General features: G+C 33.3%; 1 protein-coding gene across 3 annotated transcripts in view; it reads right to left on the bottom strand.

Moving 5' to 3' along the window:
- Positions 1-536: 536 nt before the first annotated feature.
- Positions 537-15,167, bottom strand: part of Slc12a2 (solute carrier family 12 member 2) — a 98,363-nt gene continuing 83,732 nt past the window's right edge. The window contains exons 20-27 of one of the 3 annotated variants that reach the window (XM_004854442.4): positions 13,450-13,575; positions 10,900-10,947; positions 9,351-9,473; positions 7,793-7,904; positions 5,979-6,065; positions 5,169-5,304; positions 4,723-4,790; positions 537-3,337 (exon numbers count right to left, since the gene is read on the bottom strand). In XM_004854442.4, the coding sequence (XP_004854499.2) occupies positions 3,202-3,337; positions 4,723-4,790; positions 5,169-5,304; positions 5,979-6,065; positions 7,793-7,904; positions 9,351-9,473; positions 10,900-10,947; positions 13,450-13,575 (836 nt within the window). In that variant the 3' untranslated portion in view covers positions 537-3,201. Of the gene's footprint in view, positions 3,338-4,722; positions 4,791-5,168; positions 5,305-5,978; positions 6,066-7,792; positions 7,905-9,350; positions 9,474-10,410; positions 10,477-10,899; positions 10,948-13,449; positions 13,576-15,167 lie in introns of those variants that run through there. The other 2 variants (XM_013075753.3, XM_087180562.1) reach the window with 2 other exon arrangements.

The raw sequence follows: 15,167 nt of genomic DNA, 5'->3' as shown, positions 1-15,167 counted from the left end.
AATCAAAGACCTTGGGTCTAGGCCAACATCCTTCTCTCACTTACCATGACCTTGGGAAACTCCCTAAAGGGCTCCAAGCTGCTTTCTTAGGAGAAAAGGAGATAAATAACTGTTCTGTAACACACCTACTAGGATTTAAATGAGAAAGGAAAAATCTTTCGTAAAACTGTAAATCAGCTTAGTGAAAATCTTAGGAAGAAAACAAATCAGATTAAATTCAGCGACTATGAATCCCTTTTAATCTTCTAGTTTCCTCATTCATAAAGAGGGATTTGGCCCCCCAGATAAAGCAGCATTAGAGAAGCTCAGTTATTTTTTAAGTCATAATGAGCTATACCTTACAGTCAGTATCAACAGTGATTATTCCAAAGGCTTAGGGATAAGGAACAATTTCAAATAACTTGAAAGGCATGGATATTAAGATAAAGTCATTAAAAAAATACAGACATTTATGAAAGAATAGTTACATAAATGAGATGAAAACACAAAGCTGGCTTAGACTTATAACAGGTTAAAATACAAGAGTAGACATTAAATAGTTTTAATGAATGCACTTGCTTTATTGCAGTAACCTCTGTACAAAGCAGCAACTGCAATACTCAAGGTTAAAACATTAAAAAAGCATCTGTGTGACAGTTATAGTTCAGTATTATCAAAATATTACATTTTCAAACTTAGTAATCATCCATCAGCACTCAAATCTTTAAATTATTTCCACAGACTTAAAAAAAAGTAATGTCAGAAAGCAATATAAAAATAGGAACCTAAAATACAAATGTAACAAATAAATATTTGATTTAATTAACTGTTAATCAGCTTAACGCTAACATTCTTGCTAAACCCATTGAATTCTCACCTATAGGAATAATGAACTCAAATGCCATTGCAATTATTTATTTTCAAGTTATCACCAATGATTATAATTAAAAACTTGGCATTAAAATAATCAAAATTCAGCATAAATAAAGTTGAATGAATAGCTTCAACATTAGCTAGCATCTTTAAGAATTGTTCAAATTTTGAGAGCACTGCAACTACCTTGAAAATTTTTGACCTGGTGTCTAAAGTGAAAATAAGCATTTTTTTTTTAAAAAAGTGAAAAGTTTCTTACAGTATTCACAGACAGTATTACCCTCCCTGCATTATGCATATTTAGATATATTTTATGTACTTTATACACACTTGTATGATGCACAACATTTGGTTCCTGTAGTACAGATCACAATGATGTTTTCCTGAATGGAAAAAAAAACCCTTAAATAAAAAAAAAGGAAGTGTACCTGTGCACATTTCAAGATAGCAGCACTCAGTCCATGCCCTATTAACCATTTAAAAAGTTCACACATGATATTGTTTAGTGAATGACATTTCTATTCTTTCCCCCCCTAAACACTGCAAAACTTGTAATGACAAAATGGAACAATGCTGTGAGTTATAATGCGGGAAAAAATTTAGAAAAATCGATGGCTTCACTTTAATATTTTGACTTGAAATGGGCATATCTCCAATTTATACTCATGCAGCAAAATTACTGCAACATTGAAAATAATTTTTATAGATTTTTTATCAAGAATCATGAGAACCTGTGTAATCCTCCATGACTGAAACTTATCAATGAACCCAACTGACAAGGACTTTAGATAAAATGCTCTTCATTTTGTAACTGGATGATAGTTGGGGAAGTTATACTATGGCCTTCAAAGGATTGCCTTTGCTCTCCATGAAACTTATAATCTATTGATCTGATTTTGAACATGTTTACTAAAAAAAATTAATGAACCATGATCACTATAAGCAAAATACCAGCAACACAAACTTCATTACATGTACCTATCTGTATCTGTGTATACATATACACACACATACAGATATGTAGACACAAATCCCTTGAAATGTTTTTAGGAAATCCTTCCTTAAAAAATGAAAAACTTCACATTAATAATTGTATATAAAGCTTTTAGTAACAGTACATATGCACTGTCAAAATTGTACTAGTAGACTACGATGTCAAAACAGACATTTCAAACACACAAACTGGCAGTTTTTCTTAACATAAAAGTTTTAAAGTATTAAGAATGGATTAAATTTCAATGTTCAGAATAATCTGTTCAAACCTGAGTGTATTAAGACTAAGTGTACTTGACAATTGAATGAAGCCTAAAAACATTTCACTAAGAAACCAGTGGTCCATTTAACCATTTGATTAAACATTACTTTAATGATTTCTAAAGAATGGTATAGTATAGTGAAATTCCACATAGTGTTCATTGAAATAGTCTATTAAATAACATTGCTTTGTCTAAATTTCCTTCAGAAAAATCTGTTAGCATTTCTTAAAAGTCCCTCAAATTTGAGGGAAATTCAAAATTAGGATAAATATCTCTTAAAATAAATACAAATGATCTTGAGAATTTTAATTTAAAGAATGACATGTGATTTTTCAGCACAGTAAATAGAAATACTGGGTAAATCTTCAACCTTCTCTACTGTTTCAAAAAAATAAACCCAGAACAGCCAAATGGAAGTTTAAAAAGGTATCTTGGACCTTTCCTTTCCTAGTTGTATATTTACATATACTCATACAAACCTATCCTTGAGGCTCACTTTTTGGGTACCCCTCCCCTCCTTTTTTCCATTTTTCATTAGGCTGCCCTAATTCTCACCTTTTATATCTAACAGATGCTTTTACAAAACATAGGAAACATACAGTACTCACCACTAATTGGTCAACCAAAGATGAAAAGCAGGGTCCATTTTAAGGTGAAAGAGACTAGAAATAAAATATCTGAAGGCAAAGTTTGACATTCTACAAATTTATAAAAAGAGGATATATGGATGAAATTTGGTTAGTTTCAGAAGGCACCCAAGGCTAAAGGCTTTTTGTACTCCTTTCATCAATCAAAAAAAAAAAATCACACACTTTTATTGCTATTCAAGTAGCAAAGGAAAACTTTACTCATATGAACTTCAGTCTAACAAGAGAGAATAATCATTCATAAAAATTGAGATATGGAATTGACTAAAACTGAAGTCTCCATACACATATCAATGAAACAACTTTCCTGTGTGCTTTCAAATTAATGAAATAGTGAAAGAAAAGTCACAGTTTGCCACTGTAATGTTAATGTGTCATTGAAGATTTCAGTCACTTCATTAGGCACTGAAGTACCATTCTGGAGGGCAGTCTACTGTGCAGAACATTTAAGAATAGAAGGTAAGGACACTCTGATGGTTCCCACGAACCAGAAGGATTGGCGGCAGGTCCTTAGACAGAGCTTCTAACCATGCCATGTAGAGAGCACTAGACACAGCACCCTTTCGTGCAACTGGGAGACTCCTGGGGTCAGAAAGAGAAAGGACATTGAACAATGTTTTTAAGTTGAGAAAAAGGAAATATATCAAAAATTATAAAATGAATCACAATAACCATAAGTAGAAATTACTATAATTACAGAATATTTCTGAGAGGGAAATTCCGAATTTAGAATAGCACCTACCATATTCTCATGTCGCTCATCCCATGTTTTCAGATTAGAACAGAAGATTTTTAAACACTTCTTCATAAGAATAGCAAGTAAGTATCTCTATAAACTATAATACATAGAAACTACAACTACATCTAAATCTCAAGCTTCCCCCTTCTTCCACAAGGTTAGATGGAATTCTTTTAGGACAAAAGGATATTTGTATCAGAAATTGGAAAACAGAAGCTACTTAAGATAAATGATGTTCAAACATTATTAAGTTTTATCTTATTTTTGGGAACTTTAACTTCTATTTATAGATCATGCACTAAAGGTCAGTTAATCTCTGAAGTTCTTCTCTAAATTTCTGTGTTGGCACCTTTCAGTGCAGGTATTTGATCATTAACAGCAAAGTATGAAACTTAATGGAACAGTTAAGTATTTGTTAATTGAGCTAACAATTCTTTGGTACACTTTATTCATCATTTGGCAGTTTTTGAAGGGCGGAGCTTTCCTTACCTATGTAAGGGAATAGCCCCCAAGACTGAAAAACATTTGGGTTCAAGTAATATCTAGTTAACCTACCTCCGTAGAGGAACAGCCAAAATAGGCATAGAGGAATAGCCAAAATAGAGGAACAGCCAAAACAGGCAGGCAAAATAGGCATTTACATTCAGTGCAAGGACATGTGGTCTATATGAAAAGATCTGGTGATGGGGATTCAGTCAGGAACGCTGTTCCAATTTAATCCTCTAAACAACTTTATGGGGTTATTTTAATGAGGAAGCTATCTGGGTCAAATTTTAATGTGGGTCCCCCCATCTCACACATGCTTCATGACTAGGCTAAAAAGTTTTGAAAAAGGGAGGATAAAGGAAAAAATAAAATCTAGCATAACCTACTATGATAAAGAATTACTTAGACTCATATAAGCTTAAAAGGTTTTACTTTTTCTTTTCTCCAAACTTAAATGATTTTTCCATATGCTTAAAGCAAAGCAAAGTATATTCAACAAAGTTTGTTTTTTCCTTTTTTTTTTTTTTTTGGTACCGGGGATTGAACTCAGGTCCTTGAACTTGTGCAGCAGGCAGTGAAACCACTGAGCTAAATCCCTGGCCCTGTTTTTTCCTTTTTTATAAATCACTAAGTCATTAACGAGTGCTATATAGACATGTAATTGGATTAGAAATTAATCAAAAGTAAAATATATTATCATAAAATGGACAGCCAAGGAAATCTTAATACAGCTAGTACTTACATGACAATAATATTTGCTGTGCTTGAATGTTCCTTTAATAACTCATTTAACCTTATCTGCCGGTATGTCTGAAATGAAAACAAGTCAAAAATCATTCCCATACTACTTGAAAATCGGAATTCAGCATAATTTGGGGCTGAGGATGTAGCATGGCAGTAGAGTGCATGAATAGCATGTGCAAGGTTCTGGCTTCACCTCCAACAAAAAGGAAACACCTAGCATAGCTCATAAAACCATAACACATTTTGGCAAAAGAAAAACATGTATCTGATGTCTATTTAGAAAAATATTGATGCTTTCCATCATTCACATATAAATTCAATTTAAATTTGATTTAATATACATGACTGGTTTCTCCCATATCAAACTGCAGTCTGGAAATTTTGTCTTATCTTTTTTTTTTTTTCAAAGCACATGAAAGATTAATGCAAAGGAAGTGGAAATACCTTAGTCTTATAAAGTTCAAGCTCATTATCTGTTATCTGCCATGGTTCATCTTCTTTCATTTTATCTGCAATGTCTTGTTCTTTATCATCTTCATGAAGTCTGTATGGCTCAATCATTTCATCAAAAGCTACAATGCTTAAGAAAAAGAACACTCACAATTAACTTTAAGTTATATAACAGAAAAATCTTAAAATAAATTACAAGAAAGTTGGTGCTTCTTGTCTATTATGTGCTCCTCACACATAACTACAGCAATCACTTTGGTAATTTCTTTAGAAAATAGCCATTTGTGGTCAATCGAACTTATTAGAAACTCAGAACCCCAATGACAATAATAAAACTGAAACTAAAGTCAATCTCCTCTTTGTTCCTGTGGCCACCTCCTCTTCTCAAACTAAATAAATTGCATCACAGTACCCAAAACTATCCTTTTGAATAGTAAGTCAAATTGTGTGGGCTGGGGGTATAGCTCAGTGGTACAGTGCTCGCCTAGTGTGTGCAAGGCTTTCTTTCCTCAAAACCCCAAAACCTTGCACAACTCAAGTACCAATGAATAAAAGTACTGTAAGAAAATGTAGGAGAACATTTTGAAGGGAACAAAGGACAGATAGTAAAAGTTTTAGAATTTCTGGATCCAGTCTTACTACAACAAAGACACTTACTTCAACATCTACTATTAAAGAATCAACTATCATTTGGTTTCATATTAAAGCAGGGAAAAAAAACTTCAAGTCATCAAGTTCAATTGTTGGTGCAGGCCATCCATAAAAGGGTTCAAAATTTGTAACAGAATTTATCTAATAACTTACTTTTCTTTCTTTGGTTTGGTATTGATATCTCCTAGGACCATTATATCGGAGAAGTCTATTCGGAACTTGCTAAGCAAAGTAGCCATTCTAGAACAAAAATGAATAGCATTTAGATACATGAAAGGTATATATAAATATTTTTATCCTACACAGGAATGAATCTATACAATTCAAAAAATACTGCTGGGCATGGCAGTGCATGCCTGGAATCCCAGCACTTGAGAGGCTGAGGTAGCAGAATCACTACGAGTTCAAGGCCTGCTTGGGCTACATAGTCAGAACCTGCCTCAAAAAATAAACAAAAGCATGAATTACAGGAAAGCACTATGAGGTAAATTAATGCATACTGTTCATTCACAGAGAAAATGTTGCCTGAGACTACTACTGTTACATTCTACTTTCTGTCAATCTCTCCTTTGTACCTAATAATGAATGGGTGAGAGAGAGAAAGACACTGATAGTAAAATTTGAATGACAACTAGCTTTTAAAGTTAATTTTAGTTAAATTATATTAGTCAAGATATAGATTTAAGGAAAAACCAGTAAACAGCTTTAGGATTATTTTTAGATTAGTCTTTCCATAAGAATGCTTATCAGAAAACAGATGATCACAGGTTTAACTATTAAATGCATTACTAAGAGTTCTTGTATACATCACTGTTAAATATGAATAAGCACCTAGATGAATTTTGGCATCTATCTCCTAAAAGGCTACAGTACAACATGCTAAATATTATAGGACCCACAAAACTAAACCTAAGAAAATAAATATAAGCCAGAAAGAGATATGTGGCAACACGTGTACAATGATTCAGAAAGAAAACCACTAGGGATGGGAGGAGGGAGAGGGAGACAAGATAAAAATACAGGGCCTTGCATTCTGAAGAACTAAGCTGGGATTCAGAGAATGGAATGTTTAAACGGAAAAGCGTGGTGGAGGGGATCAAGTGAACGGAATGATGAAAGTAACCTAAGGCAGTTTAGGGCATGTGCAACAGGGTACTCTGAGGTCCAGGGCACACTGGGAGGAGTGGGAGAGAATAGAAAGGGGATGGGTAGACAGATTGTCAGGGGCCTTGACTGTTACACTGACAATTACACTTCCCATGGTAGTTCATGGAGAAGTTATTTTTGGTGGGGGTATCAGATGCCAAAACTTTGCTTTCCACATAAACCGGGAGGGAAAGGTCAAAGACAAGGGACTAAAATGCAGCACAGAAGCACAAAAACAGCTAGAGTTGTGGCAGTGCAGACACAAAGAAGAGGAGGGAAGACTTTGGAATACTGTACTGCTGCTATATAGAAGTCTACACAATGCATCCTATATAGGAATGTTATTTTTTGTGTGATGAAAAGGAAAAGGCTGGTTTAAAGTCACAAGGACTCAATAAAGACCTAAAATATCAATCTGTTATAAATATCATCTCTAAGTAAAATTAAGTATTTATAACTTAAATATGAAGATCAAATTAAAGAGAATGAGGCCGGGCATGGTAGCACACGCCTGTATTTCCCAGCACTCAGGAGGCTGATGCAGGAGGATCTCCATGAGTTTGAGACCAGCCTGGGGTCCACAGTGAGTTCAAGGCCAGTGTAGGCTACAAAGTGAGACTCTGTCTCAAAAAACAAAACAAACAAACAACAAAAAAACAACAAAAAAACAAAAAAGAGAGAATGAGGTTTTATTAGCTTCAGTGTAGGACAAAATAACATGATTTATATTTTCTGGACTGTCTAGCTTTTAGCCTATCTAATCTATATTGTGATAATGAAGTGCTACTAGATTAATGCTCTTCAATTTAAAATAAACTTACGCTCTCCGATCATGGTCTATTCTGTTTATTTTTCCACCAATGAATACTCTGATCTTACATTCTTTCCATTTTTTCTTGGTAGTCAGAAGATAGGGTATCAATAATGTCAAACCTGAATTAAAGACAGAACAAATTATTTACTTAATGCTACTTTCTCAATCAGTAACTTTTTATTCAAGGGATTTAAGTAAATGGCACGGAGTGGCATATTTACATCTTGGTATAAAACAAAATTCTTTCTTTCATTCCTTGATAATTCAGTTAAAAAGCTACTGGACAGGCAGGCCTGAATAAGGAGAAAGACTTGATAATTAGGGCCTTTTGAATAAGGCAATAATACAGGACAAAAGCCTGCAGTCAGGAAATTAAACTCACACAGAAGGACTTAGGAAAAGAATATATTTACTGATCCTAGCGGGAGTCAGGTTTCATACTGAAATGAGAAATATGAAAGGAAGAAGCTGGACTGGACCTGGTTTTCAATCTGTGCATCTATAGGCACACAGGTAAACACATACAAACACTATTTCCCAGCTCTGGCCACAAGAGGCCTGGAAGCATGGATACCCTTGGAGCCACAAGCGTATCTAATGCCCTGCTCTTTATTTACTTCTAAATACTGTTTTCCACTAAAAGGAACCAGGGCTCCTTGAATAAAGGTGCTTTCCATGGCCAGTGTAGGGAAAGTACGAAACTACAAAACTGAGGCGGAATATCATCTTATGTCAGAAAGTAATTCCACACATGACTGTGACATGACAAATGAACACAGGAGTCAGCCTAAGGAAGATGCTGCTGGCTAATTATGGGACAGCTTTAACATTAATGACAATAACCAATTATTTCCTATTAATAAATCAATGAGCACATATTGATAGAAATAAAAAGAGAAAGCTCTTCCTTTCAGTAAATGCTAACAAACAAATGAGAAAGAAATGATAGGATTGGAACATCATTATTTGGCAAACACAACAATAATAAATTTAGGCAAAAATTCCAGTGGATGTTAAAGATATTGGTAAAAGTTACAGGAAGAATAGTATGTTTATATAGCCTCAAAGTAATCATCCATATCTGTAATTACAAAGAGAAGGAAAAAACAACTTTTCAGTGGGTAAATCTGTTCAGAAACACCTTACTCAATGGTCAAAGTTAACTCTTCCAGTGATGGAATAAATCGACATCATGTGTCACCCTGATGAAATGAAGACAGAAGAGCACAGCACTGCTTCTGCGGTATTTCTGCCAAAAAATACATAACCTGAAACTACTTGTAATGAAACATCAAATACCATTCCAAACTGAGTGACAATCTACAAAAGGGTGTAGAATATTGAGACAAATTTAAAGTATAAACCTCAAGGAGGTTTACTGTATTGAAAGACACTGAACAAACATGACAACTATGCCCGATTCTAAGTTAATTCCTCTGCTGTGTGAGCATGTTGGTAATAACTTGAATGGGGTCTACGAGTAAAAAGTGTATGCCATTTCTTAGTACTGGTCTCGTATCTTCAGTAAATTTTAAATTATTTAAAAAATTTATCAATGGTCTTACCTCCATCATCAAAAAGCCACCAGACATCAATAGTATTCTTTCCTTGTTTTTTCTTAAACTGTGTACTAGCTTCAAGAAGCTTTTGGTCGGCTACATTTAAAGGTACAATAGGGCCTTTGGATTCTAAAGGATTAAGCAGAAAAAAATAAGATGTATGGAAAGTAAATGTCTCTTTTGCTGAATTCTTATAATTTTCTAACTTTATATATTCAAGTATGTTTATAATGCAGACAGTTGTATATGGTATTCATAACTTTCTAATTTTTAAATTTTTATTCATAACTTTAATTTTTATTATTTAAATATACTTTAAAAATAGCTACAACTAAACTCATTCAAATTATCTTGTCTAATTTCTAATATTTTGAAGCATTCTGATAAATGTAAGAGAATCATTAAGTACCAATCAAAAATTATACTTCACTGCTAGATTTTGGTTTTCTGGAAAGTTATTTCAGGCTAAATAGATAAATCAAGTTTATACTTGTTCTGTAAAAATATTTTTTTAAATCTTGTATCTCAGTTAATATAAAGCTCAAAATGCATTTTTTAAATAAAAAATTATCTGTAACATAAATGACAGAAGGAAGTTGGAGACAGACAAATACACTTACAATTATCACAGTGAAACCTTGGTCTGAGGAAAAATTTCCTCATCTTTATCTGTCTTTTTTTGGTATCTTCTCAATATGTGGCCCAATTCTACAGACATACAACCACATCTTTCTCTTAAGCACAGAAAGATGGCGGGAACTCCTTAAAAGGCACTCATCTGCTGTAGGTCCAAAGGATAACCTCAAAGGAGTTCCCATCTATATTCCCAGGAATTTAAAACAAAACCAAAAACAAAAAACAGCACTGGTTGTGTGAACAAGCGAAATGACTATTATGAAACTCCTATACTAAAATTTTAAAAGAAATCCACAAAAGGAAATCTGACCACTCTTGCAAAATGTCTATCATTCTCTTTTCATGCTGCCAGGATGTATGCAAACATGACAAATGATTTTGCATGATGAAATAATATGGCTACCAAACCACACTGCTCCATAACTCTCACCTCTATCTCCTTTTCATAAAATTCATGTATGTTGACATGACTGTGTATCTCCCAAACGCAGCACGACTGTGAGAAATATTGTAATTTTTGAAATGAAAAATACATTAGTATCAAAATTGAGGACTTGGTTGGGTACAACTGATGGTAAAGAATGCAAGTGACACTGTATTTATTAATAAACCTATTTCAGTGTCCCTACTCATCTAAACCATTCACTTTATAATAAAAAAAATTAATACTAACTTTCTGGATTTGAGCATTTCAGAAATATGATGATTTAAGAATTTTTCTGTGGTATATCACCTTGTCTCAGGAAAAACTTAACTCTTTATTTGAACTACTAATTTTTCTGATCTCCATTTAATAGATAACTGTAACATCACCTCACCATGAAGTAAAAACTAAGGTAGAAAAAGAAAATAAGGTTGAAGTTAAAAGAGTCAACAGTATGGAAAAAAAGATTAAAATAAAATGATGAAAAATGCCTGCCTTTTTTCAACAGTGGTTGAGTTGGAGTCTTGCCATCCTCTTCCTCATCTAGATTATGTTTAAAAAACACAAAATATTAAGTTAATTGCCTTTACATTAATAAAATAATGAAAATGTAAATAAGCACATTTATAACTAAACACAGTATGAAGCAACAGCCCGTGAAAAATGATCAAGACTGAAGGTTAATACTTTCTACACTGTTTTCAAGATTTAAAAAAACAAACACATTTTAGACACTGTAGGGTAAATGATTAACATTCACCCTGAATTCTTGTAGAATTATTCAAAATAACATTTTTTACATTTTCATACTTGAAATCAGTTGAGAAAATGTCAAACTATAGCTTGTATAGCAGAAATACAACTTTAATAAACTGACTTTGTACATAATACATAAATTTTAAACATGCTGCTATATCACTGTGCAAATGACTAAAAAGCAACTTTAGAAATATGTAATGGATATTTGTAAAAGTTGAAATATTAAGGAATTTTATCAGACAGAAGTCTTGTTTTGTATAAATGCCAAGTTATATAGTAGTATAAATAAATCAATAAATATATATGCATATAACTATGCATATATTTGTTCATTTATATTTAGTATTAATCACTTTTACCCCAAAGTTAACAGTTTTCCTAACCCCATTTTTGTTTTCTGAATACAAGCTTGTATTTATTTGCTTAAGGAACATAACACTCAACTTGGATGGAAAGAGTATTCTGTAGTGGAATCACCTAGGACTCCAGCACCACTTCTATTCCTTTCCTGGCTGTGTGAGCTTGAGCTGATAAATTCCTTGGTTTCTTCATTTGCAGAAGGGTTAAGTAGTACCTACCTCTTAAGGTTGTTATATTGTAAGCACTGGTGCAATGAGCTCAGGGTTTTTCATAAAGCACTATTTAAAGGTTGTTCTTTTTGTCCCCTTGCACACTGTATGCCTCAATAACCAAGTCAGATGCAACTAAATACTGTGACTACATAGTAACTACACAAGGATATTTCTAATTCTGAATAGCTCTTACATGTTTAAACTTTTCTACAGAGCTGGGACAGGTGGTGCATACCTGTAATCCCAGCAACTGAGATGCTAAAGCAGGAGGATCACTGTGAGTTCAAGGTCAGCCTGGGAATATCATAGAGACCTTGCCTCCAAAAAACCCCACCAAAAACAAAGTTCTCTGTAGTAGCTACACTGATTTGAGAATAGACTAAATAGAACGCACACACAAAATAAAGCTAATGCTCATCTGAATGCTAATTTATATGCACGTTATGGCAAATAACCAATTATATTTAATTTTATAGTATTAAAAATTACCATTCTCATAAAATAAGTACTTAATATCTGCCTTGGAGAATTAAAAAAGTTATAACTATATGGACATTGTGTATTCATTAGATGAATTCAGAAAAGTCAAGGAAATCTTGATATTTAAAATGATTAAGCTAAATTAAAGATATGTAGATTTTTACAACAGAAAGATAAGCAAATAAATGTAGAGCGAGTATCCTATTCTATAAAAGTGATAATTTCAAAACATGACACACATTAATAAGCTAATGTATGGATAATAACTATTAACATATGGAAGTACAGAATAGGTGCCTGATAAACATTAGTTTTTCCAACTTGTCTTTGTGCATTAATTACTAAAAGACTCTGTAGAGAAAGGATTGATCATAAAGAAAATAAATGAACAAAAGAAGAAAAAAGACCAGAAGGAGAAAAAGAAAGAATGGATGCCATAAACTAAAATACATGCAGGAAAATAAGAGCTGTTACCAGAATCAATTTATGGAGTTTGAGGCAAAATAGAAAAGAATTATAATCAAGCCAGCAAAAAACTGAAAGGGAAAATGGAGTCAACTACACTTTCAACTACAACTTCACTAAGCAACAAGATATGTAAGAATGAAAGAAAGAAAAAGTAACTTCAATGCTTCCAAATAATCTAGAAGAGATAAATAGCACAGACATGATTTGTCTGAGCTTGTCAATTTCAGAAAAAGAATGGTAATAATTGTATAGAAATAAAAAGTATGCTATGGTTTGATGATTTACAGTGCAGATTTCTCTCTTATTGCGTGTCAGCTGGGAACAGGACACAGGAGATACTGGTCTTACAGAGGTAGGAGAGTTAGGGTGGGAGAGTAAGATTTGGGAGTCATCTCTTTTCCTTTCTCATAAACATGACATACAGGTTTGTGGATGAAATTTTCTGCAAGTATTATGAGATTTGATATTCTAAAATTATCATATTTTTTTCAAAGTTCAAATTTAATCTGTCTTTAAAATAAATATAAAAACACAAGACTATGTTAGTAAATAATTGGCATGGATTCTGTTCCATGACCCAGTCTAATATCTTAAAACAGTGCTTTTGTAGTCATTGCTGAGTATCAAATTTTACCTGACAAACTAGAAATGAGCAGGATCGAGTTTGAGATGAGGCTACTTAATAATGTATATTATGTAATAAAAATGATCTCCCACAAATTAAAATACTGTCCTTAATATAATTACTTATTTGAATGAAAATTACCTTTATGTGTAACAGATTTTTCACCAGATGGTTTGGAAGTATCTAAGTCTGATTTTTTACTATATTCCACATTTAATACCACATCCTTGGTGCCAGGAGATTTCTCTTGTGATGATAACAGTTCTTCTGCAGACATGAAAATATTTAAAATAGTATCTAAAATCATATTTTATCCCAAAAGCATCATGATTTAATAAGTGACATTTAAAAGCCAAGTGATAAATAATTTTTTAAGGTAAGCAATTGTGATAATCTGTTTAAAATGACTGTTCACTTAAACATGCCCTCCACAACTAAGAGGTTAAGATAACTGAATTAGGTGCTAGAGAGCAAGTGTAAGTCATCAGAGAAATTCACATAACACAACCTGGAAGACAAAAGAATGACATGAAGAATGTGAAACAAACCCTACCCTCAAAATTAATAACAAGTACAAAAAACAAGTAAAATTTGACAGATGTTCACAGGCATGTAAGAGGAGGACAACCTGAGATAGTTATCTTTCTAACAAACACATGGTTAAATTACAACTTCATTTTAAGTGGTTTCATTCCTTTTTGGGGCAATTTTAATTATTTTACTTCTATAAAACATTTATCATGAAGACAAATATAGTATGAACCTGATGAACTGCTCATGATCCTTATCACTTGTGTGAACAGAGAAACAACAGACTCTGAGGCCCCTGGCCAGCACTGAGCTAAGAGCGCCTCAGGCCTGACCTCCTCTTTAATCCTTACCATAGGGCAGGGGATTTAGTTCAGTGGTGCTGTGCCTGCCTGGCAAGTGCAAGGTCATGAGTTCAATCCTGGGCACCAATAAAAAAAAATGCTAATCCTTACCACAGGTCTACAAGGTGAACTCTGCTTTCACAAACAAAGAAACTGAAAAGCCAGCAAGTTACCAAATTTCCCAGGCCACAAAACTAAAACAATAGGCTGAGGTTTTCAAGACAGACCTGCCTGGCTCCCTCCAATACCTGTGTTCTTCATTCCTATGCCAATCATATTCCCGTATCCAAATGTTATTGATGAAAAGTTTTCAAAAATATTTCATGATTAAAAATGACTTGAAAGTGTTTTTAATGTTTCAATTACAGTCAAACCTCAGTAAATGACAGAACTATATAATTTATTAGCCAAACTGTGATACTTGAATGAGCACTTTGTGGATGAAATAATCAATTCAGAGGAAAAGGCCATTTAGGTGATGATTACATACTGGGACTGATTTATGGCTTTGGTTATTTTTACTGCTTAGGTGAACTTAAAGGTAGATTTTGTTTCAGTGTTATCATATAAATTTTATATAAATCTTTGTTTTGCATTCAAATACCAGCAGCCTCCTATTTAGACACATGCTGTGTCCTGAAATTTCTTGTTCCCAAGTGCTTGGATTATGGGCATATGCACCGTACCCAGCTATATAATATTTTTGATATTACAAACTTATACAGTATGATGAGGGACAGGAAAAAAATCTGATGAGGGCTATAAAGAGGGACCACAGGGGAAATCTTTGCAGTGATGGAACAGTTTGTAATCTTGACAGTGGTGGTGATTACACAAATCACATGACAAATGACACAAAGCTATACACACTCACACAAGGGTATGTAAAATTGGTAAAATCAGAATAAAATCCATGGGCTGTTGCAAGTGAATTTTCTAGCTTTGATACAGTATTATAGGTGTGTAAGATGTTACTATGGGGATGGG

Source organism: Heterocephalus glaber, unplaced genomic scaffold (assembly GCF_053883595.1).
Source record: "Heterocephalus glaber isolate CG9 unplaced genomic scaffold, H.glaber_assembly_v1.0 deba00001463, whole genome shotgun sequence".
Classification (NCBI taxonomy): Eukaryota; Metazoa; Chordata; class Mammalia; order Rodentia; family Bathyergidae; genus Heterocephalus; species Heterocephalus glaber.
This window is presented reverse-complemented; position numbering and strand designations above follow the sequence as displayed.